This window comes from Rana temporaria, chromosome 2 (genome assembly GCF_905171775.1).
Source record: "Rana temporaria chromosome 2, aRanTem1.1, whole genome shotgun sequence".
Taxonomy (NCBI): Eukaryota; Metazoa; Chordata; class Amphibia; order Anura; family Ranidae; genus Rana; species Rana temporaria.
Window position 1 is genome coordinate 332509288 of NC_053490.1, and position 25799 is coordinate 332535086.

Here is a 25799-nt window from a genome sequence, read left to right on the forward strand (position 1 = left end):
ACTGGACACAGTAGGGATGAACATGGAAACCCCATTCCACCCTTGGAGGAACTCATCCCACATCAGGAGATCTGATAGGGCGGATGGATCCAGGATGACCCGAGACTCAGGACAAGGGGCAGACGGTAACAAGGACAGCAACGTGGCGATGAAAGTCCTACCCTGGGGGATGATTCTCATTGCAAAATTCAACATCCCTAGAAGTGACTAATTCTACCCTGGTGCATACCCGAGAGACAGAAAAAACATGGATGCGATCCCTGATCCTATCCAGCTTGTCTGGAGGGAGACTGGCCTGCATAGATTGTGAGTCCAGCGTGACACCCAGAAACGTCAACCTGGTGACGGGACCCTCCACCTTCTTAACTGACAGAGGGACATTTAGAGTCGAGAAAACGGACGTAAGTTTCAGATCGGTGGGCCTCTGACCGCCCCTTTCAATAAGGAGAAAGTCATCAAGGTAATGAATAACTTTGTTGCAATTCTCCCTGTGCGTCAGGATCCAGCTAAGGGCCTGGGCAAACGTATCAAACAACCAAGGGCTGCTTTTGGACCCAAAGGTGAGCTTGGTGGCGAAATAATAGTTGCCTCTCCACCTGATCCCATGCCATTGAAAAGGGGGCAGGTGAAATTGGCAGCAGCTTAAACGCGTCAGCAATATCTGCTTTAGACAGCCAGGCGCCAGGGCCTACCCTGATGGACTGAATGGCCTGGTCGACTGAAGCGTATTTGAGGGAAAACTCTTCTGACGGTATCAATGAATTCAAGCTAGGTGTGTGCGAAGAATGAGGGGCAGACAAGTCATAAATTAACCGTGGTTTATTAGAAAACTTCCCCCTCACCAACCCCAGTGGGTTAACCCTCCAAACTAGAAAAGGTGGAGTTGTGAATGGCCCGATGATAAACCCCTTATCCAACTCCGTTTGCAAAAGTAGGTCCACCACCTCGGAATCCATGGCCGAAGACCTAAGGTTGGGACATTCTACGCTAATAAGGGTAAGGACACCAACCTGGTGTGGAACCCTTCCGAAAACCCCTTGACCAGAAAACCGCTCAAGGAAGGTGAAGGATGGCGGGCTAAGTACTCCTGCAACAAAGCCACATTGATGCGGCTTAGTCATGGAGCTTTGGGCTGCCTTAATGAGCAGGCCGACTTGGGGTGAGCCCTGAAACACCCTGTGCAAATGTGTAACAACCGGCACTGGCTGAAATTACATTTATTTACATATACCATGATTATAGTTGTTGCACAACTGGGACTTGCCAAGGAAGTGAATGGGCCAGCCTAATTTATCCACCGGAGCAGGAAGGCCTGCCGCCGGGGGAGGAATACCCAAACCCCTGGATGTACTGGGTAGGACAGGAACCTGTGAATTCGGGCACCAGTATGCGGTATGAGAGGAGGATTGACACGTCGTGCACACAGGGGATCTGAGCCCAGCAAAGTGTCGGCAAAATAATTCAGTATCAATGCTGCTCCATAGCGTGGTTACCTTGAATTGGGCAAACCGGGCCGCGGCTTTGGCTGAAAAAGAGCGATGATAGTCGTAGAAGTTGGACCCCCCCATACTTGTGGCCTAACTCGACCACAGTAAAAAGATAAAGGTCCAACTCCTCCCTCCTAAGTGGACTGACAGAACATATGATATCTCTGTAGAGACTGAATGCCAGGACGAATTCGGGGATGGACAATTTACGGTTGAGTCTATGATCCCTGGTTTTAACTACAACAGAGACATCCCCGCAAGCGTAGGACCTATTGTCTGCTACATCATGCGCTGCAATCAACAGGGATGCCAAATTGACATCCTTGCCCTCCAGGATGTCCTTCTTGATGTTGGCAGGGATGAAATGAGCAGGCGTGACCGGGGAGCAGAAGGATTACCTGGGCCCGCTAGAACAGGTAAGGGAACCGGGGGAATGCTGGAACCTGCCACCACCCCTGGACCTGCCGCAACTGCTGGAGCAACGATGAGTGGATTCTCTGAACACCTGTACCCTATCTTGAAGGTCCTGACAAGACGTGGCCAGGGAAGTGAGGGTCGCATGAATTTGAGCTAAAGAAGCTACTACAGTCCGCAGAGAAACTTGTTCTGCACTAGCGTCCCGTGTGTTTGGGAAGAGCAATCTGAAGAGCTGGGCTTTCCGGGCGGTCGCCGGGAAAGGAATTCCCCTACTGCGAAGTTCCGCCGTAAGTCTTGGGATGGTCCAGGACCTAAGAGAAGGTGAACTGCTGTGCTGCGACCCCCTGGCTGGAAAAGCTGTGTTAGAGGCGAATTCCTCAATGTCTCCAGCCTGCGACATGACCTGTAAAACCGAAAATAAAAGAACATACCAGAAATGACCAAAAATCACATGACCTACTATCTAGTAACCACAACACCCCCCCACTTGAGACTATGTGAAAATTAACAGACTGAAACTGAATAAATGAACAGGCCGAGTTACAGGTGAATTAACCTGAAGACGTGTCAGGCTATGTATGCGTGAGGTAACATGAAATGCACACAATGTAAGCCATGGATGAGGAGACTTGCCACCAAACAAGCCAATTAAAAACGAACAGCTCAATCCATGTGATCCTATAAACGTGATAGGAAAAAAGCAGTGGAGCCGCCTGAACCTAATGATGATGAACCAAGTAGGCATGAACAATAACAACATACATGAGATGAGGTATAGCCCGGATGAAACTCATGAGTGTATAAAAGATGCGTGTACAAGCCATGAAACTACAGACTGCCTACCCAGGAGTGATGAGAGCAAAACAAGAATGTGACTCAAAGAACCGTAAATTGCACATGAAACGTAACATCGCATGAGAACGTAAAATCGCATGAGAACGTAACTTGCCCGAGAATACGTAAAAAAAACCCGAGAACATAAATGAACACGAGAAAATGTAAAATCGCATGAGAAAATGTATGTGGATAGCATGAGACACGAAAAAATGGCGTGAGCAACGTAATACCTATGCAACTGTGAAACGCATGAAAATGAAAGTGGATGGCATGAGACACGAAAATAGCATGACCCGTGAAAAGCATAAAAAACGTGAAACGCAAGAGAAACGTAAAACGCATAAAACCGTAATCGCATGAAAAAAACATAAATTGCCCGAGAAACGTAAATCGTATGAGAAACGTAAAATCGCATGAGAAACGTAAATTGCATGAGAAACGTAAATCGCACAAGAAACGTAAATCGCCCGAGACACGCAATTTGCGTGAATCGCAAGAGAAACGTAAATCGTAAGAGAAACGAAGATCGTATGAGAAACGTAAATTGCATAAAATCGTGAAATTGCGTGAGAACGTAAATTGCATGAGAAACGTGAATTTGTATGAGAACGTGAATGCATGAGAAACGTGAGCCGCATGAGAAACCTAAATTGTATGATACAGAAACATGGAACGAGACGCGAGTTAACGTGAAACATGAGTTGCGTGAGAAGCAGATGAGAAGACTTGCCACTGAACCAAGCCAATTAAAAACGAAACTCAAACAGCTGAACCCATAAACGTGATGGGAAACTTGCAGTGGAAAAAAAATAAAAAATAAAACCGGCCGTGTGAAACGAGTCACACCAGGCCATACGTACCTGAACAGCTCGGAACACCACCACTGAGGAAAGAACACAATATACAACAATTTAAAAGAAATATGAAGAACCTGAAACCATCAACCCCTGCACCCTCTATGTATAAAAGAAGACGTCACTCCTGACCAGGAGTGAGGGAAGCCACCAATGCCTACCTGACTGGAACAAACAAAGGCCCACTCAGGAATGCAACTCTGTGCTTCCGGAAGAAATAGCACCAACTAAGGAAAAAAGGAACATGAAGCTTAATGAACATGAATACAGGATCACAAGAGAACAGAACAAGCGAGCCCCTGCCTTTGTCCGTGCCAGGTGTGGGGGCTCAACAGCCCACCCCTGTGACCCTCAAGCCTAGAGCCACCCTCAGCAGACCCCACGGATGACCCCAGCTGACCGTGATGTGACATGAGAAACCTGCGGAATAAAAAATCCCCAACAGGCAAATCCCCAATAAGCAAATCGCACCCCCCCGACGTGGACCCCGAACGAACTGAATGGGAAGACAGCCTTCCCCCTACCTGCGCCCGCGGCGCACGTGACCCAGCCGGGAAAGACCTCCGCTATCCGAATCAAATGACGAGAGACACACCGCCGCCGCCCGACACCTCCACGTGTATCCCGAGACCGGAAGTGACGATGCGGCGCACAAAAATGACGTCAGCGTCGCCCAGGCAAAGATACGAGACCAGACGACAACGGAGGAGGAGGTGAAAGGAGGGCAGGCTTTATATGGCCCGACTCCTCCTCCTGCGGTCAGCCTTCCACTTGTATATTTAAAATTGCACATTGCATAATATAAAAGGGGAACATGTTGTTAGTTACATGAAGACAGGATAATCACTAACTGCATAGTGAATGGAGAAATGGTACAAACCAAAACATCCACCACTATAGAGTGGAATCTCCATATAGGTGCGGAACCTGCATTGAACGTCACATATAATTGGACTAACATGTGGATGATGAACTAGAGCGCTCGCATTCAGCCAAAAGGCCAACAGATGACAGATAGTGATATATAAAAATTCAACAATAAATGGGCAATATTGACATAGGACAACACAATATCTCCATGTGTGGATAACTATCTCCCATATATCCGTGTCTCCACTGGGTTTAATAAATAAAAGAAATCAAAGAAAAAAAACAGTGGAGACACGGATATATGGGAGATAGGACAATACAATATCTCCATGTGTGGATAACTATCTCCCATATATCCGTGTCTCCACTGTTTTTTTTCTTTGATTTCTTTTATTTATTAAACCCAGTGGAGACACGGATATATGGGAGATAGTTAGGACAACACAATATCTCCATGTGTGGATAACTATCTCCCATATATCCGTGTCTCCACTGGGTTTAATAAATAAAAGAAATCAAAGAAAAAAAACAGTGGAGACACGGATATATGGGAGATAGTTATCCACACATGGAGATATTGTATTGTCCTATCTCCCATATATCCGTGTCTCCACTGTTTTTTTTCTTTGATTTCTTTTATTTATTAAACCCAGTGGAGACACGGATATATGGGAGATAGTTATCCACACATGGAGATATTGTGTTGTCCTAACTATCTCCCATATATCCGTGTCTCCACTGGGTTTAATAAATAAAAGAAATCAAAGAAAAAAAACAGTGGAGACACGGATATATGGGAGATAGTTATCCACACATGGAGATATTGTATTGTCCTATCTCCCATATATCCGTGTCTCCACTGTTTTTTTTCTTTGATTTCTTTTATTTATTAAACCCAGTGGAGACACGGATATATGGGAGATAGTTATCCACACATGGAGATATTGTGTTGTCCTATGTCAATATTGCCCATTTATTGTTGAATTTTTATATATCACTATCTGTCATCTGTTGGCCTTTGGCTGAATGCGAGCGCTCTAGTCCATCATACACGTTAGTCCAATTATATGTGACATTCAATGCAGGTTCCGCACCTATATGGAGATTCCACTCTATTTATAGTGGTGGATGTTTTAGTTTGTACCATATCTTCATTCACTATGCAGTTAGTGATTATGCTGTTTTCATGTAACTAACAACATGTTCCCCTTTTTAATTATGCAATGTGCAATTTTAAATATACAATTTTAATTATTTGCATCCAATAGGCTGGTCCTACAATCGTCCTCAATGAATTTGTGACCCTGTGCTAGCACATGTGTGCATCGTCACATTACAGCATTGAGGAAGAATGTGTATCTGTTTAAAGTTAGAATTGATCCTATTCATGGCTCTGTCCAACTCTGTATTGAAGTCCCTATTGTGGACTTCAAAAACATGGCGCTGTGTTTACTTCCGGTTACTTACAATATAAGGTCAGGCTGTACAGCCAATCAACATCCCTGAAGAAGTCACGAGACCGTGACGTAACGACGTAGGAAGTGAGACCTATGCAATCAGCCGGAGGCCAACGGAAGTAAGTCGGCTTGTCATCACGCCGCGTCCCATGCTGTAGCGCGAATTGCCGATTTTAAAACCCCTTTTTATGAAGAATGGAATAAATATTTTTACTACCGTTTACAACGTTCTTCACTATTGTGGCATTTATCTCTTTACCACATCCTTTGGCTCCATCCCTGAAATACACGGATCCCAGGACCGTCAACGCTCCAGGACATCATTGGAATTCATCCAGGAGTGGCGGCGCTGATCCAACAGAAGGAGGAATCATTTGCCCTATGCGCACATACCATTGGTTGAAGGTAAGGGCAATAGGAGATAAGTTATTGGATTCAAACACCTTGTCTAGATGATCCATCCATTTGATCTGCTCCTCAAGATTATCCATTTGCCATTCCATTCATAGACTCTATACACAGTGTTTATTGTTTGCAGTGGGACAGTAACCTTTTCGTTTTGGGCTCCCCTAGCCAAATTTTCACTATAGGTCACAGTGTGTTGGCTATTCAGCCATTATGTGCAATACACCTATACTTTAACGCTTATCATTATTTTTATATTTCTATGGTATTGGTTTTGTGCACCTGGAGATACAGCAGCTTTAGTACTTACTTTATTTTCACGCATTTAATAATTGATTTCCATTTATTATACATCATTCATCCACTTGGTTCACATTTCAACACTCGCAGTAGCGCAATAGACCACCCACTTTTCCATGTATGCGATTGTGCCTAGCTGTGCCACCTGCCTGCTGTAAAATTACGGTGGGCGGAAAGGCAAGTGGTGAATTGATGTCATATGCAAATCAATAGTAACATGAATTTGGTTACATTGTATTTATAAATGAAGCTTTGAAACAGTGATCCCAAGCTTAAGTTTACACAGTAAAATACGGAACAATTATCTGGCAACATCAACCAGGGAGTGAGGGCAGTGGAAGAGAAGCATATGTCCTAGGAACTTTGTTTCTTTATAGGGCATATCACCTATGCCAATGATCTGCAGATGGGCAATTTAGTCAGTGTGAGAATCTGCCAGGTTTATTTTGATTGTTCCCTCAATGGGAGAGGTAAACAGGCCTGGACGTGACTGAAAATATCTTCAAAAGTAGACCCATGGGAGGATTTACTACAGAACTTAGAGCAGATGTGCATAGTAACCAATCAGCTTGTTCAGATTTTGTCTGCTCCCGTTTTAGTAAATGCCCTTAAAAGAAGCAGTCTTTTCATATAAAAAAATAAATATGAGGAAAGTATTTTTCATTTTATTAGGCATTTCTTTTTTTTCTCACAAATACTTCTCTCAAAGTCACTGTAAAAATATATAAATTTGACATTAAACAAAAACCCACAAAAAACACTTGTTCACTTGCATATCCAATTGTTTATTCCATGGGTAGAACAAGACTTATTTATTATACCTAAATCACAGAAAGTGACACTTTTAAACAATCAACTTCTATTTAAGTCATGGTTGTGTAGCTCACAGAATGAAGGCACCTTAATTCATGTATTAAAAATCAGACAAAATTGCCATTATATATATATATATATATATATATATATATATATATATATATATATAATCTTTTTAACAGTAATCCATTTCTTACTTGTTGATATTCTCCTCACTTTCTACAAAGTCTGTGCAATGAATCAGCACTGTCATTAATGAGCTAAGGGAATGTTGGATTTTTTTTTAAACTAGATAAATCAAAACACAATATAAAAAAAAAAAAAACCCACACACAAAATATTTGAAGGGGTACAAATCTATTCCACAACTCATGTGGATAAAAGGCATGGTTTCATAAAACAGGATTTTGCAAAGCAATTTTTGAAGTCTATTGGAGAAAACTAATTATTTCACCTTTGGTTCATACTGCAAACTAGGAGGTAGCTTGGCACACAAAGTCTGTAGGCCAGCTCAGAATAATCTAACAGCATGCCTCAGTTTTGTAGTAAAGAAGTATCAAGAGAATGATCGTAAAAAACAGGGAGATTGGGCTTGTGTTCCTCAATAGACTAAAAGAAAAGGATTTTACGGTAAACTGAACATTTTTCTTAATGGAGCATTGAGGTCTTTCACCTTCAGGACATCCATAAGCAATCCAACTGAGTGGGTAACACAGCAAACACAATGCCAACAGACCCAAGAAAACCGAGAACTAGGGTCTGCCTGTAGTTCAAAGAGCTACCTCAAGGACCCAAGTGGGTATTAGATGATGCCGCAAAATCAACCTGATTGAACGTGTTAACAGAAAATCAGTTGGCAGCCTTGAAAACGTGGAAAACAGTTGCTTAGATGACAAAAAGTCCAAGAACTCATATTTAGCACATTGACAAGACATTATGGAACACAGTCCTTAAGACCATAAGCCTGGGCGATGATCTGGTTGATGGTCTGAGCCACCTAGAGAAGTGGAAAGCTGGTTCATCCTTAAAGTGGACATCCAAGAAAACAAAGAAGAAAGAATCAGTGGCTGAGAGACCTTAAAAAGACCAAACCACACAATGGAGGGTAGATTTTCTTTTGGTGAACTGGAGCTGGACATAGGTATTGAATAGCTACCCTAGGCAAGAAAGGATGTCCTTGTCCTCAAACACCACCATGTGCCTATGAAAAATAGAAAAGGTTCCTCACAGGATAGGATCACCAGTACAGGCCTTTGCCTTGCAGATGTGAGGACAACAGAAAACAGCACCATGTAGGTAAGTGAGAAATAACAGGTTCAAATAGCCATTTCTAAAGCTCAGAGAACCAGGATTTAAATCCCATGGGGTCACAGGGGTACAAACTGTGGGAGTTACATGGGATACTCCCTGTACAAAATCTGAATCGAGTAGTGAAGCCAGTGGTAGGAGCAGATTGGTCCTACAGAGAAACGTCTAGGGTGGAAGCCCCAAGACTCACACCAAGTGAAGTGTGCCTTTCATGCCAGATGATAGATCTTGCAGAAAATAGACTGCCTAGCTTGTAATACCATAGAAATCACTGATTCAGAGACAAAACTGAAGCAGAAACATAAATCGGACCTTGAGACTTGAAAATCTGGTGGAGAACAGTGTGTGACAGAAGTTTTGCAAGGCAGGCATACCTCAGCCACCTGGGCAATTCCAGAGCAATGAGGTCTACCAAATGCCCTCCATCTTGATTCTACAAATAAGGAGTTAGAAGAACTTTCAGGGTGTACTAATCCCTTGGAGTATCCACTGCTTCTGCTAAAGCATACCTGCATTTTGAAGCTTTTACAGGTTGTCATTAATCTTGAAGGTCAGGAGGCCGACATTCGTTCTATGACAAAGGTTTTGGAGACCTACAGGGGCAGGGACCACTCCTCCCTTCCAGTCCAGACAGTGCAAGCTGAGAAAGCCTGTCTGCCAAATGTTCACACCTGGTATGTACACAATGGACAAGGCTGCAATGTGAAGTCCTGCCCAGGACAGGATAGGAGCTACCTCTCTTGCCACCGCAAGACTTCTGGCTCCCACTGTGGCGTTGTCCAACAAAATCTTGATCAAATTACCCTCAGCAGGGAGGGTAGAGGGACCTCCAAGTTTCCCTTAGTTCCAGGATTTTGTTCTAGAGATGAAACTCCCTCAACAACAAAGTCCCCTGCACTGACATGGTATACAGGGTTCTTCCCCAGCTTGTCAGGTTGGTGTCAATCGTAAGCATCGCCCAAAAGACAGAAATAAGAACTTCCTCAATTCCAGGGTCACTAAGCCAGAGACAACCTAGCTGAATGTGCCAAATTAATCGGTCTGTCCAGGAACCCGATTGACCTCTTCCATGATAAAAAAAATAAGTTGCACTGAAGAGATCTGGAAAAAAGCTGGGAAAATGGGAACGCTCTGAAAGGAGGCCCAAGACTAATACAAGAGAGAAAAGTCAGATAAAGTGCAGAGCTCATATATATTAGAGAATCTGAAATTTCCCTTGCATAAGAAAGACCCTGGCGCCTGAGCTGTGTCCAAAATTAGACCCAGATAGATTCGAAGGTCAGGGTAATTATTTGGTAAAAGGGACCCTACAAAAAAAAAAGAAGAAATACAAAAGAAGGTTGATATAATGGGAAGATGCAGATACCCAACCTTATTGTTCATAAAAAAAGGTCAGAAACCCACTGATGAAGGGAGGCATTAACAGACTAGGTGGATTCTATGTGGAAGTTCCCAACTCAAATTAAGACATTCAGAGCTTTGAGACCCAAGACAGGCGGGAAACTGGTAAACAGGTTGAAGTAGAATCCTTAAAACTATTCTGCCACAGTCTGGGCTTTCGTCAAGAAGCCCTAAGAGGGCCAGATGGAGATCTGTTAATCTATACAGACAGGATAATTTGGGAAATAAGAATTTGAGGGGGGGGGGGCAAAGGGTGAAGTGTGTACCCCTGGAATACCACCTCCTGCACCTAATCATCCGATATGCAAGTTTTCCAAATGTCCACAAATGTTAACAAGCACACCCCCACCCACCCACATTATAAGATAATGGCATACCTTCATGTGGAAGATGACTTGTCTGCATTTGGCAGACTGAGCCCTAGAGTTAGGGGGTCTTGACAGCATGCACAGAAGTGGAGAAATGAAAAGGGACATTTCTTACCAGATTTGAGAAAAGTATTTGGAGTATGCTCCTTAAGTTTTTTTTTTCTGAGGAATATGTGTGCTCTTGCCACCAGTAGCATCCTTGATAATGGCATGGAGAGTAGATCCAAGGAGACCGTGTTCTGCAGTCTAGTGTCTTACATATGTGAACGGACATAAGACCCATGCAGGTGATAAGGTAGGAAGCCTCCAGCAAACCGTCACAAAGTTTAAAACCATAGACATACGATTCCACACATTCTGTATGCGAGAGAACTGCCAGTGAGAATAATATACTTTATCCTCCATCGAGATGGTAGAGGATATGCCACTTTTGCACAAAGTCCACACCAAATGAATACACGGTTATTAGGCATTTGGGAGGAGAAAATAGCTTGTTAGGATGATCCCAATCTCTGTAGAGAAGAGTTGGAACATCATGTACAATGAACAGTCTATGCAGCCTTGGGGGCCCTAAAAAAACCAAGACTGGAAGCAGCACGGGTGGAACAAACAGTCTGATGCTCTAGTTTCAGAATGGCGAGTATCACATCAAAAAGAGACAGAATGGTCTGCTTCATTTTGAAAGGAATAGAATATGGATTCCTCCAGGATAAGCTCATCTACCAATGACAGAATCAAACACTGCAACGGCTGATGGCTTACAATCAGACAGGGTCTGTGGTCAATGGCTCAGAAGTTGCTAAGACCATGGGCTGACCAGATACAGAACTTGTAGACATGGGCATGGGTGCATGCTTATAGCCTCTGTGGTCAACCAAAAAAAAAAAAGAGGGTCAAAGTCCTGCATGACTGTAGTGAAAACCTCAGCCAAAAGGGCAAAGGAACATGAGGGCATGATGGCTCTAATGTGGTGCCTATGGATCAAGCCCAAATTGGGTGAAGTTTTAGAGAGGGGTGGTTCTAGGCAAGGCTGCAGTGTTTATGTGTGGGTTTAAAGAAGCTGGATGTGATATGATGCCATTGGTGTACCACTTAGTTTGTAGGAACTTTCACTCGCACTGCTCCCTTGAAAAGAAAAAGCGGTAAAAATGCATTTGTTTTTGATGCATTTTCTGGTTGCCTGGCTCCCAGCATGCGCCTGTAAAACTTTGACATGCGGCGACTCAGTGTGTTTTGATGCCTTTTCTATTAATTTCAGTAGGGAGATGCGTTTTTGTTAAACTTTTGAAAAGCACACCAAAGACGCACCACAGCAGCAGCTTATTGGTGTGAAGAATTCCATGGGATTTAAAAAAGGGAAATATGTTTTTTTTTGTTGCATTTTTCTTGCAAGGTAAAAGCACAGAAAACACACATCAGTGTGAAAGGGCCCATCTCTTAAATTCATGGAACATGGTTGAGCTCCCTTTGGTTGGCACCTGGAGTTCCAGAGGGATTTTCATGCAGGCTAGGAGCACCAACATTCCTCTACATATCAATTGGTATTGGAAGAGCTGAAGAAAAGAGGCATGCTGGTAAGAGATATACTGGGTCAGATCCTCCTGAAGGTGGCAGTATCACACAAGATGTAAAATATTTTCCATGTCCCCCAATGGAAAAGAAAGAAACGTGATTTTAGGAGTAAACATTTTTTTAATGCTTAAGATGAGCTAAAAAAAAAAAAAACATAAAATAAATAAATAAACTCCATCATCACTTTACTAAAACCCATTTATTTTCTGTCCATAGGATTAAGAGTCAAACTAGGCTCAAAGTGAAAGTGTAGTTAGAAAGCAAGAGTGACTTTATCAAAGTTTTTCTACATATTGGTGATCTCACACCTCAGACTTTAAAGCAATGCCAGATCCAAGGACTGGCTAAATAGAAAAAACTAGAAGATGTTACAGTAAGCAATCGTTATGATAAATGTTTAAACTAACTTTTAGAACAGAATACTCTCCTAAGAAACCCATAGAATCCATATGACTGATGACCTGTAAATGTAACTTGTTTTGAAAGACAAATGGATAGTGAACAAGACGTTATGATCATGGCAGAAAGCCTTAGAGCTCTACTGTTGAAGAAAAATTATATGAAATGTACTGTAGGTGGTGATAAAGTTCAGAGATTATACATGCATGTTTAGCACATGTGTAAGAAAAAATAAATAAAAATACAACCGAGGATAAGGATGGTTTCTTAGTGACAAACTGCTGCCTCGTACCCAAGAGGACTTTGAAACTACCAGGCTGAGATGTTTGACTGTACATAACCTGCATTTTAGGGCGTTTTGAAAGCATGGGACAACAGAGTTTCATTGCTATATAATGCATATATATTTGATGCTGAATATCTTGTAAAGCAGACCCAAGTTTCCCAACTATAACCTTTAAATACATTTAACTATGAGCCTAATCATGCACATGTGAACAGACAAGATAATTTATTCAGCAAAAATATATATAGGAGTAACACACAACAATATATACATATTCTGTGTACAAAATATTAACTGTTGAACTGTAACAAGAAAAAAAAAAGTGTCCAATATAAAAAATGGTATGTTTAATTTGGCAACAAGAGTAATTATGGCTTTAGCATTTCATGAAGGTAGACAGATTGCATGTGATATGCTGACATCCAGTTGGAGCATTTATACAATTTCCTGTAATAAGAACTAGAAATCGCAGAGTGGTACGTTTGCCATGCTTGATAATAGGATCGCCAATAGTCAGCATAGCTCATCTTGCCATATGGAAACCCAGATGGATTTCTATAGTCCAGCTGGTACATATCATCTCGAATTTCCTGGCAAAGCTCTCTTCTCGAAATATGCGTTACTTTTTTGCCCCGTTTTCTAGGCTTTATTACATTACTGAAAACAGGCTCCTCAACAGAAGCTTTGACTAAGCTTGACTGCTGTACCTTCTCTAGTGGCACGTTCAAACCTTTTACATTTAATTTGTCAACATCAGCTTCATCTGTCCTTTCAATGAAGAGGTCTGGGCAAGAACTTGAAAGTTCCATAGACCTCAAATTCCCTTGTGAAAAAGTAGATTCTTCACTATCACTCTCTGATAAAGAACTGGATGAACTACTTTCAATCTTCTCATCTGAATTCATACTACAGTCATGTATTTCAGAGATACTAGCAGTGTCTGATTGCACCACCACATTACTTTCTTTTTCAAGGGTTTCATCTGTTTGAGTGTTTATAAGACTTCCACTACCTTTGTACACACGTATGACTTCGACGTGTTTTTCAAGTCCTTCTTTAATAAACTGCTCATAGTCTTCAACAAGTTCAGCAAAGGACGATGTGCAAACCACAGGACGCTTAAATGATGATAAGCTTGGGATTTTAGGTAATGAACTTTCAAGGTTGTCCTGAACTTTGTTGTCAATTCCCACATTCTCCACCATTTCTGTAGACTTTCTGGTATCTTTTGGTTTCTTAGGTAAACTAGAAGTCTCTAGATTTGGCAGTCCCTCTGAACTGGCTCCTTCTGTATTCTTCTTTTTGACCGCCTTTTTAGGCTTACGCTGAACAGCTTTTGAAACGGCTTTGACAATGGAGTGTTTGGGATAAGGATTTCTATCAAGATTCATTTTTACCACATCATCTTCTTTGGCTTCTGAAGGTGTACTTTTACATGCAGTTAAATGATCAGATGTAACCTTCACTGGAGTCACTTCAATATCCCAGTCACAGGCCTCCTCCATCAATCCATCAGGAATTGGATCTGCACAAGAAGATTTATGTTACACTTAAGTGAAATTAAGTATAGCCTAAGTATAGCAAAATAATTTATTTTACACTGGAGAAATTAAGGTAAGCCCCTAAGCCAAGTATTTTTAAATGTATAAAAATTAAATAAACTTTGCGCTTAGTGTAAAAGTTCAGAAACCGCAGCACTCAAAACATCTGAATACAAGATAAAGAATACGTGAAAAATAGGTGCACTATCCATTTAAGAGCACATACAATAATGACTATTAATAGTAAATATTGAACTAGATGTCAAATGGATTAAAAAAAAATGTGTGAGAAACAATGAACCATGATCATTTATAAATCAGTCCAGTGTGACCACGACTAGTACATTCTAAACTAGTCATTTGAGAAAATCCACTTCAGTCACAACACTTTAGTGTTCCCACATCACCTAGTGCACAGAATATCTCTGATTATTGAGAGGTGCTCAGCATATGTGGTGTTCTAGCACATTGCATCTGTACTGTTCCAAGGAAAGCACTCTCTGGTCCGAAAATCCAGCCTCAATTAAACAAACATGTAGAAGGGAAAAAAAAAATTTTCAAAGCCACATCATGTAATACCACCAAAAAATAATTTGAAAAAAAAAAAAAAATCAAAAGCTTATTGATAAAAACCGGGTACTCACAAAAAAGGCATAAGAGACCGGGATGAAAATATTGCTGCACTCGATCCAGCAGGCCAAGACATCACTGCTATGCTTTTCCCATCACAAGGAGACTTTGTAAGAGGACAGAATATAGCAAGTACTGTCCACCATAACGCTGAAAAGACTGCAGTCAACAAACACTCCTTCACTCAATAAATTATCAAATAAAAATGTGGAGATAACTTTATTAAAATTTGACCCGTTAAAACCATCTAAAATTATATATATATATATATATATATATATATATATATATATATATATATATATATATATATATATATATATATATATATATATATATATATATATATATATATATATATATATATATATATATATATATATATATATATATATATATATATATATATATATATATATATATATATATATATATATATATATATATATATATATATATATATATATATATATATAGCCACAAAGTCCTCACAAGCCTCCAATTGAAGCTGGAATTGTGGAACATTGAAAGCTTTCCTTGAAACGGTACATATGAAGCTGTGATATATACAACCACATATGCTTTTTGGGAAGAAGCCTGTGGACTTGGTGGTGTGGGAGCACTGAAGTGTCACGTGATTGAAGTGGATTTTCTCATATCACATTATTTAAAACGGTTCATAATGGAGCACGGTTTATTCATATTTTCCCCCAAATAATTATTTGATACAGTATATGGTTTATTATTCATCACACATTTAAAAAAAAAAATTTAATCTGATATATGGTTCAACATTCAAAATTGATTTTATTAGTCCCTGTTATATATGCTCTGAAAAGGATAACGCACCCATTTTTCACTTTTCTTTTTTTTTTTCAACTGTAGCCCTTTTATCAACACCAAGAATTGTTACATGTGTAAAAGACTGAAGCTACACAAAATGTACTAGGAAAGAAAACGTGTTTAAATAAAAACCTGAATTGCAGAAGTACATTTTTTTGTATAGAAGGAATCTACATGCTACTCCCATCACAAATCACTAAATAAAATTTGGTACTTGCATAAAGTATTTTCCTTCTGTTGGGGAGGGGGGGGGGACTAGGGCATGGGAATGCAGTAATCCTTAGATATTTGGTTAAATTGCCATCTTCAGTAGGTTTGCACGCTGGCATACTGTCATATCGGATTGTCATTTTCTTTAAGGGGGTAAGAGCAAGCATTTACCAATCACCTTCTGGATGGTAGTCAGGTAGCAGAGTGGCCCATTTGCCTTCCAGGAAGCACAAGACTTAAGATGGATACTTTCTTACAAGGAAGAAATATCAGGCAGGACCAACACTGTAAAGTGAGGAACATCATACAAAAATCTAGGAAGTTAACAGTGTGGGCACAAATGTCACACACACACACACACAACAGTGTAACAATGTTAACAATGAAGACAAAATTCAGTTGCAGGCGCAATTTATAAGTCCAGTATAGGTCTGAATAATAGACTGACCAACAGAGAGCCCCTGAAAACATGGGAAAAGGCCCGATCTGTTGAACCAGACTCCTAAGTGGAAATATCCATTAGGAAAATTTCCCCAGGGTGCAAAAAAAAAGAAAAGAAAAAAGGCACAATTCCCAAGCAGAAACAAATAGCAGAAATCTTTGGGCCAAAAAAAAAGGAAACGGCTGTGTTCCTCCCATATCTCTAAACTTAGGAATAAAATTGATAAGTACTAAGTGACAGCATGAGAAGGGGGAGGACTACATGAAATGGAGCTCCAATGCAATACTCCCAACGCACACGTTCCTGCAGAAACTACTGTATCTTAGATTGGGTGCTGAAATTACTAATGGGTGGAATCGACTGCAATCATGAGAAGTAAGTGTCACCAGCACACCAGGATCTCCAACATTGGGACCAAAACTGTCAGGTCCATAAATATTGGGACATCAACACAATTCTAATATTTTTGGCTCTATACACCACCACAATGGATTTGAAATGAAACAAATAAGATGTCCTTTAACTGCAGACTTTCAGCTTTAATTTGAGGGTATTTACATCCAGATCAGGTGAACGGTGTAGGAATGACAACAGTTTGTATATGTGCCTCACACTTTTTTAAGGAACCAAAAGTAATGGGAAAATTGGCTGCTTAGCTGTTCCATGGCCCGGTGTGCATTATTCACTCATTATCCCATTTACAAGGAGCAGATAAAAGGTCCAGAGTTCATTTCAAGTGTGCCATTTGCGTTTGGAATCTGTTGCTGGAACAACATCCTACGGACAAATGATACCAAGATCAACTTATACCAGAGTGATGGGAAGAGAAGAGTATGTGGAAGGAAAGGAACTGCTCATGATCCAAAGCATACCACCTCATCAGTGAAGCATGGTAGTGGTAGTGTCACGGCGTGGGCATGTATGGCTGCCAATGGAACTGGTTCTCTTGTATTTATTGATGATGTGACTGCTGTCAAAAGCAGCAGGATGAATTCTGAAGTGTTTCGGGCAATATTATTATCTGCTCATATTTAGTCAAATGATTCAGAACTCATTGGACAGCGCTTCACAGTGCAGATGGACAATGACCCAAAGCATACTGAAAGATTTTAAGGGAAAGAAGTGAAATGTTATGCAATGGCCAAGTCAATCACCTGACCTGAATCTGATTGAGCATGAATTTCACTTGCTGAAGACAAAACTGAAGGGAAAATGCCCCAAGAACAAGCAGGTACTGAAGACAGTTGCAGTAGAGGCCTGGGCAGAGCATCACCAGGGATAAAACCAAGCGTCTGGTGATGTCTATGCATTCCAGACTTTAGGCTGTAACTGACTGCAAAGGATTTGCAACCAAGTATTAAAAAGTGAAAGTTTGATTTATGATTGTTAATCTGTCCCATTATATTTGGTCCCTTAAAAAGTGTGAGGCACATATACAAACTGTTGCAATTCCTACAACCTTCACCCGATTTGGATGTAAATACCCTCAAATTAAAGCTGAAAGTCTGCAGTTAAAGCACATCTTATTTGTTTCATTTCAAATCTATTGTGGTGGTGTATAGAGCCCAAAAGATTAGAATTGTCTCGACTGTAGTATCAAAAAATAAAAAAGTGAAATTTCCGAGCCACGCAGGACCCCTTTAATCAGGCATGTGTTGGAGTTCCCCAACAAATCAAGATGCTGAAGTAAACATGAAAAAAGGATGCTATACTCAAGAAGAACAGATGTTCATAAATTTTTAATATAGCCTCAGATATAATTTTTTAGAAAATAATAAAATGTACCATCATCCAGAATTGATTTAGAAACAAAATGGGGGATCGGGGAGTGGAGAGGTAGCGGCTGCTAGTACCGCAAACTCACACCAACCATCACCCAGACAAAAAGGTATGAATGGACTTTTTCAGGACTGATAACACAAATCAATGTGGTAAAAAATTCATTTATTATATCTAGGAGTATGAGGTAGAGTCCTAGGAAGACCTCAAAGGTCTTCCTAGGACTCTACCCCATACTCCTAGATACGCTACGGTTCTCCGTTGTTAATTCCATTACTGTATCTCCAATGAGGTTGATTGTCCTAGATCTATTTTTTAAGCTGTACAATAAATTAATTTTTTACCACATTGATTTGTGTTATCAGTACGAGAAAGTCCATTCATAACTTTTTGTCTGGGTGATAGTTGGTATGAGTTTGCGGTACTAGCAGCCGCTACCTCTCTACTCCCCGGTCCCCCATTTTGTTTCAAGAACAGATGTTATTGAAGTTGATTTACTAGGAACTGTACGAGTCTAGTCTAGTAAAGAACGTCTGAACATTTCATAATGCAAAAAAGCACTGGGGTGGACACAAGAGTCAGTGCTGTGTGTGTAGGGTGCAAAAATTACCAGGAGTACACTGGAGACTTAGGCTCTCAAAAAGGAAAAGAAGCAGTAGGAACTGATGCAAGTCACAAAATCCCTAAAAAGAGAGAGACAGGGTTTGAACAAGGTCTAGCACCACAAGAAGTGCAGCCAACTTTGACGGAAAAGCACACCACTGTGTAAAGTAGTGTGGGAGCGAATTAGATTTCATTCTCAAAGACAAATTTCTACCAGCAGCTATAAAAGATGCCTAATCCAAACCGACAAAAAATATACAAAAAAAAAAACGCCTTAGGCACTCAAATGACAAGCTCAAACCACAAATCCTCTTATGCACATTATATATATATATATATATATATATATATATATATACACACACACACACACATACACACACACACATATATACGCGCACACACACACACTCCACCAGAACCCAAAAATCATAAGCAAAATAATTTGTTGAAATAAAATAAATAAAATTAATCGTACTCAACAATATCATACATATGGCAAAAAGATCATAAAAAATCCCACAAGTGTTTCCGTGTGCTAACCTGTAAATGTTTATGAGCTCCGTTGTCACTTTCCAGATTGGGCATCCGGAAACAAATGTCCAAACAAAAAGAGGGATGCAAGACAGCCACAGTGCAGTAATGTATTTACCCAACACACACAAAAGAATTCCATTAAAAAAAACTGGAACAGATGGTGCATGCATAAAAAAAAAAAAAAAAAAAAAAAAAAAAAACACAACAACAACAACAACTCGTCCTTACTGGCTGTCACACATCAGATGTAGGATCTGTGCAGCAAATCACCGGATTGCGGGGCGACAGCCCTTGTTGGAGATGCCCAGGATTGACAATTTTCAAGTCAAAGGACAATTCTTAGGGAAAAGTACACGACCAACTCCTTCCATCTTAGTTCACAATTGCAAATAATCATGGGAACCTTTCCCATGAACATTTCAATCAAATGTTCCTTAAACACGTCCTCAGTGTGCCAGGCATTAAGCCAAAGCTCCCTACGCATCTGAACAGACATAGTGCCAAGACACAAGTCAGACATTTGGTCCAAGAACTCTAAGACAGAGGGCTCTACTCAAGTTGGCGTGGTCTCCTTTAAGAAATATGGTCCATTGTGACATGGATTTACAAATGTTAGTTACTGCCAATAGGGGACAGACAGTTATTGCACATAATCCAAACTGAGAACTAAGCAGGAAATCCAATCCTATCAGAGAAATCCCTAAAAGGTAAGAACATCATCAATCTGTTGGGTAGAATTGGAATATTAATTGTGAAAAAACAATGCAGTGAAGCCAAAACGTAACCACCACCGGTGAAAAACTTAAGATGTGCGCTTACCAGAAGGCAAGCATAATAAGCTTGCGGCTGAACCCCAGCCAGGGTCTTTACACTGGAACCGCCATCGACATCAGGGGTGAGGATCCTCCCAATTGGCAAAGATGGTATAGAAATCCCAAAGAAAAAAGGCTCACAATAGTGATGTACCGTAATAAATTGAAAATTGACCATATAACAACACACTGGGAAAGAGAACCACCACCGATAGGGAGCACCATATAAATTGCACGCTTACCAGACAGATAAGCTTTAATGGCTTGCGGCTGAACCCCAGCCAGGGCCTTTAAACCGGAACTGTCTCCAACCTCGTCAGTCCTGGAGTCTCATAAATGTCCTATTTAGGGTGCTGTTTTCCCTTTGCAGCCTGGGACACTGGTGTGATCTTACAGGCATCCAGATTAGGCTGAAAACCAGGAAGCGAGAAGCAGCTGGTCGTGACTTCACAGGAACAGGAAATGTGATTATTCACAGTGGCAAGGAATGGTAATGCATTTCAAAGCTACAGCTTATTCATCAGACCATTCATGGTGAGCCCTGAGCCTGTGAGGTTGGGGACAGTTCCGGTTTAAAGGCCCTGGCTGGGGTTCAGCCGCAAGCCATTAAAGCTTATCTGTCTGGTAAGCGTGCAATTTATATGGTGCTCCCTATCGGTGGTGGTTCTCTCTTTCCCAGTGTGTTATTATATGGTCAATTTTCAATTTATTACGGTACATCACTATTGTGAGCCTTTTTTCTTTGGGAGGATCCTCACCCCTGATGTCGATGGCGGTTCCAGTGTAAAGACCCTGGCTGGGGTTCAGCCGCAAGCATATTATGCTTGCCTTCTGGTAAGCGCACATCTTAAGTTTTGGCTTCACTGCATTGTTTTTTCACAATAAAAATTCCAAGCTAATTGAGGACTTTTGAATCTTTGGACTTTATTGCTTGGTTTTGTCAATATTGAATCAATTTCAATTCTCACTTATTAGCGCAACTATAATCTTTTTCCTATGTATTTTTGTGTATATCACATTTTTTGTTGCAGCTCACTTTTATTTAGATGTTTTAATATTTTAGCGCGGTAAAAGTTTTTTGTCTATATTGTTGGGTAGAATTGTTTAAGGCAAATGACTGGAACATCTACAGTGTGTACAGACCACTTATAAATAAGTTCCTTCCAAAGAGAAAAAGCTCTCTCACATAATCAAGCGCAAGCCACAATACCATGTTTCCAGGGAAGTTCTTTGTAGTCATGAAAGCAGGCTGATCCTCAAAACTGCAGGGTAGATCGTACGGCTTAAATCAGATTATCAAAAACTCTGTTCTGACCTCCATTGAGTCATAAGGAGCTTGCGGAAATACCGGCTCCTCATGAAAGGGGTGTAAAGACTTTGAATCTAGAAATGGCAGTAGGGGCCTCACTTAGAGGTGGAGGTCCAGTATGGTTAGAATTGGATAACGTCAATGATAGCACCAAAGCACACTGAACCTCTGCAAGAAGACTGCTATACTAATTGTGCAAAAAAATGATAAAAAAAAATAAAAAAATGTAGTAGAATTTTCCCCAACAAGGCTAAGAGTATGGACGGAGGTCGCCTGTTGCAGCAGGACTGTCCTCTGTGTGTGTATTTAAAAGACATGTTACATTGTGCTGCAGACAAACAAGCGGAAACAGAGACAAGGCCTTGTAAAGTCAGAAATCACAATAGCTAATGCTGAAGTGAGTGGCAGATGGCCTGGAGGTGAACGAGTCCATGAATGTGGACCGTGGAGCGATAACCGAGGATGATTGATTGACAAAGAACTTTGAAGAAGGAGCAGCAGCCACTAAATGTGCTTCCGCAATTTTCGATGGTATCAGCACTCAGATTCCTCAGCCTTAAACTTTAATGTTGTAGGATAGTGATTTTTTATAGATTTTCTTTTTAAATGGAGACTAAAAGAAAACAGCAGTGAAACTGTGGCAGCTAGCCTTGCTCAGTATTTGTATACCAAGAGGCTGGGCACGGCTCAGTGCCTGAGGGTCACATTCCAGGCAACAGCATAACTCAAATGTCCAGAAATTACAATAATTATCTGTCCTTCAATGGACAATAAAGGAAATGGAACAGATACAATCTTGTGTAGTAGAACCATTACAAGCTGCATTTAATTGTTTCAGGCCATCATGAGTGCAGTAATGTAAGCCAGTAGAGTATTCTAAACCAGCAGTTCGGGATGTACTGTACAACTGGCCAAGAATGGTATGCATGGCTCCATCCACTGTCCCAAAATAAACAATCCCCTTATAAGTGGGATCTGTGATAGAATGAGACATATTCAGCATTAGGAAGTCCTTATTAAACTTCACACTAATTAAGTGGAGGGCTTTTTAGTTACTTCATCTTACTATAATCTGTTGGGTTATACTTTCTGGAAATAAAAAGTACAATTCTAAAAAAAACTTGAATGTTAAGCCATTTAGGCCAAGCTAATTCAAGGCAGACAGGAGAAGGCTGTCAAAGGCCAACTCACCTACCTTTTTTTCAGCACAATGTAGACATTGTGATACAGGACAGTCCAGGAGAAACTGGAGCTATAGCAAACACATTCAGCTAAAGGAATGCAATGTGTAGCTTTTCAGCAGAACAACATTATCATAGATTAAACAGTAGGCATACCCAAATATCTTGGTTAGCAGCTTATTTGGGTAGATGGCAGGTTCAATATCTAGCGTTTTACATGTCTTGGGTGCTCTGGTTAGAAGACTGAGTTTCCAGGTCAAGGCCACATTTAATACAGTGATGGTAAAGTTTACGTTTTACAGGCTAAAGCAGAGGCAAGACTTCATAGTGGGAGTCCTCAAGAGATACACATTTAATTACGTGTCTTCTGTTTTTCTTTGCAGCAATTAAGCCACACTGATCATAGATAGACTCATGTCAAGTATATATATACACACACACACACACACACACACACACACACACACACACACACAGGTAATACAAAAAAAGTAGGGATAGAAAAAAAATTACGCACAGAAGGAAGTCAATGACGTTATTACATTATATAGCCTAAACAAAACAAAAAAAAAAAACTGAGAAGCTGCAATAAGCAACAGCGCAATTTGTACTAACTTGTCTTATTGTAAATTGAATTTTTTTTTAATATATCAACCCTGAAATCAGCAAAAAAACTTACCAGGAAGAGGAAGCAGGCGGAGATTGCACTTTTGAGCTATAGACAGCATTAGATTTTCTTCTTCTCCTCGACAACAGTAAGAAATAGATAGACCATAGGTACCTGGAAGAGCAGACAAACTATTATACATAACATGTTGTGCTGTGTGTTAGACTATGCACCATACAAATCCAGAACCGGTATGGAGGCACTCGCTGGTCTTGAAGCAGATATGAATCAAACAGACTAATAAAACCAAAGTCCCACCAAACAAATCATAATAGTCTACTAAAGAAGAAAAACAAAAAAAAAAAAGTCTTACAGCTTCAGATACCGACATTGATTTACTGGATCTTAATATTTATAGAACAGTCATATCGATTGACATAATCTTGCAGCCATTGCTATAACATAAGTCAACTGACAAAAACACTATGCTCCATGCATGCAGTGCACCCCCCCCCCACACACACCCCTGTAGAATTCCAGATGCTTAGGGTACAAAAAGGAACAACTCCAATCTCATAGCAGCTGAACTACAGCTTGACAAAATGATGGAACACAGTTTTCTAAACTGGGTTACTCAAGACAATGACTTCACCAACAGACAGCGACAGTGGCAAAAAGGTTTGAAACAAATCGACATAATCGATTATAGAAATAGTTGTCAACTAAAATTATATCCATGAAAAAGTCTGAGCCTTTAGTATTACTTTACATAACATACTTAACATAAAAATTATTTATATTTCCCCACCACTCTTCAAATATTATCGTCCAAAAATCGATACATACATGAACAAATTTTAGAAAATTCTTTGTACGTTTGATGAATAGACGAACGTTGTTAGAAAATTTCACTTGCTTTTAACATTCAGTTTTAAAATGAATGTCATTTCTAAACGAAAACCACATAAAATATCCGAAAAATGTGTTTGATCGAGAAAAGATTTATATTCTGCTTCTTTGAATTTTCCTGTAACTGTGCTTGAAAACCAATGTCGATTTGACCCCACAAATGATTAGAAAAATCGAAAAAAAATTCTTAAAAAAAAAAAAAAAAAATGATAACATTTGTGCCCAGCAGGCTCAGGTCACTTGCATCAAGCTACCTGCCTATGAGTCTCATGCATATTATATCACAATAATGTCTGAATAACAGTCTTTGTCTTTAAAAAAAATCTTTACATAAAAATGATGATCTGTACCAGATTCTACCTCCAATAATATAACTCTTCTGTTATTCTTATGCCGCGTACACATGATCGGACATTCCGACAACAAAACCGTGGATTTTTTTTCAGACGTTGGCTTAAACTTGTGTTGCATACACACGGTCACACAAATGTTGTCGAAAATTTTGAACGTCAAGAATGCGGTCACGTACAACACTACGATGAACTGAGAAAAGTTCAATGATTCCAAGCATGCGTCGGATTTTTGTGCATCGGAATTTCCGACAAGAACTTTTGTTGAAAAATTGAGAACCAGCTCTCAAACATTTGTTGCCGGAAATTCCAACAAAATGTCCGATGGAGCATACACACAATCAGAATATCTGACAAAAAGCTCACATCGAACATTTGGTGTCGAAAAATTCCGATCGGGTAAACGCGGCATCAGAGTGGATTCGATATTTTGTTCCCTAACCATATGGTTATTTATATTTACCACTACATATAGATATTCAAGAACACATTGTCTTATTTTTAAACTTTACACTACATTTTTCAGGATTTTAGCAGATTAATTGAAACAAATCGGACAGCTAATTGATTTTTAAAGATAATAGTTGCAGTCCTGGTGGCAAATGCTAGAGAATCCCTATTGTGTATGCAGAACATCCTCCTAGAAACCAAACCATTTGCTCAGGAGAGTGTCCTATATTGAAGAACGTGGTCTATTCTTGTAGGTCATTTGTTTTCGGAGGGGACAAAGCTGGAAAGACCGTCCGATTCATACAGAGCCACCACCTATTCCAAAATCATCTACCTGGCTCTGACTCCTAGGAATCTAGTTGTTACCATTGTCCAGGTAGGCGATCACATGTCGTCATATGCTCATCAGCTGTTACACAGGGAAAGCCAAAGAATCCATGAAATACAAACATTGTCTCCTAAGGGACTTTATGAACTACCGGTACCTATGAATGCTTTTGACAATGTTTGATTGATTTTCTGTGTGATGCATCTCAGTTTTATGGTTTCCAGATGAGCACTGCATGACTTACTACATATCTTTTTTTCCTGATCCAGAAGGTCTTCCTCCTTACAGCCCGTTACCTACTTTCAATCATGGTCCATGACGCTGACAATTTTCACATTTGTATGTACTTTGTTTGTCTAGGATGGTGCATTATTTTTCCAGTGTTGCAAGCTTTGGCATTCTCACCACCATTCCTCATCTGCAACTGTTCTTATGTCCGAGGCCCTCAGGTTTCTTCTATCTGGCTGCGGAGTACTGATTCACATTACAAA

At 40.3% G+C, this 25799-nt stretch overlaps 1 protein-coding gene across 1 annotated transcript in view; it reads right to left on the reverse strand.

The window, feature by feature from the left end:
- Positions 1 to 7391: 7391 nt before the first annotated feature.
- Positions 7392 to 25799, reverse strand: part of DDX20 (DEAD-box helicase 20) — a 53794-nt gene continuing 35386 nt past the window's right edge. The window contains exons 11-12 of the mRNA XM_040337492.1: positions 23344 to 23445; positions 7392 to 14302 (exon numbers count right to left, since the gene is read on the reverse strand). Of these exons, the coding sequence (XP_040193426.1) occupies positions 13146 to 14302; positions 23344 to 23445 (1259 nt within the window). The 3' untranslated portion in view covers positions 7392 to 13145. The remainder of the gene's footprint in view (positions 14303 to 23343; positions 23446 to 25799) is intronic.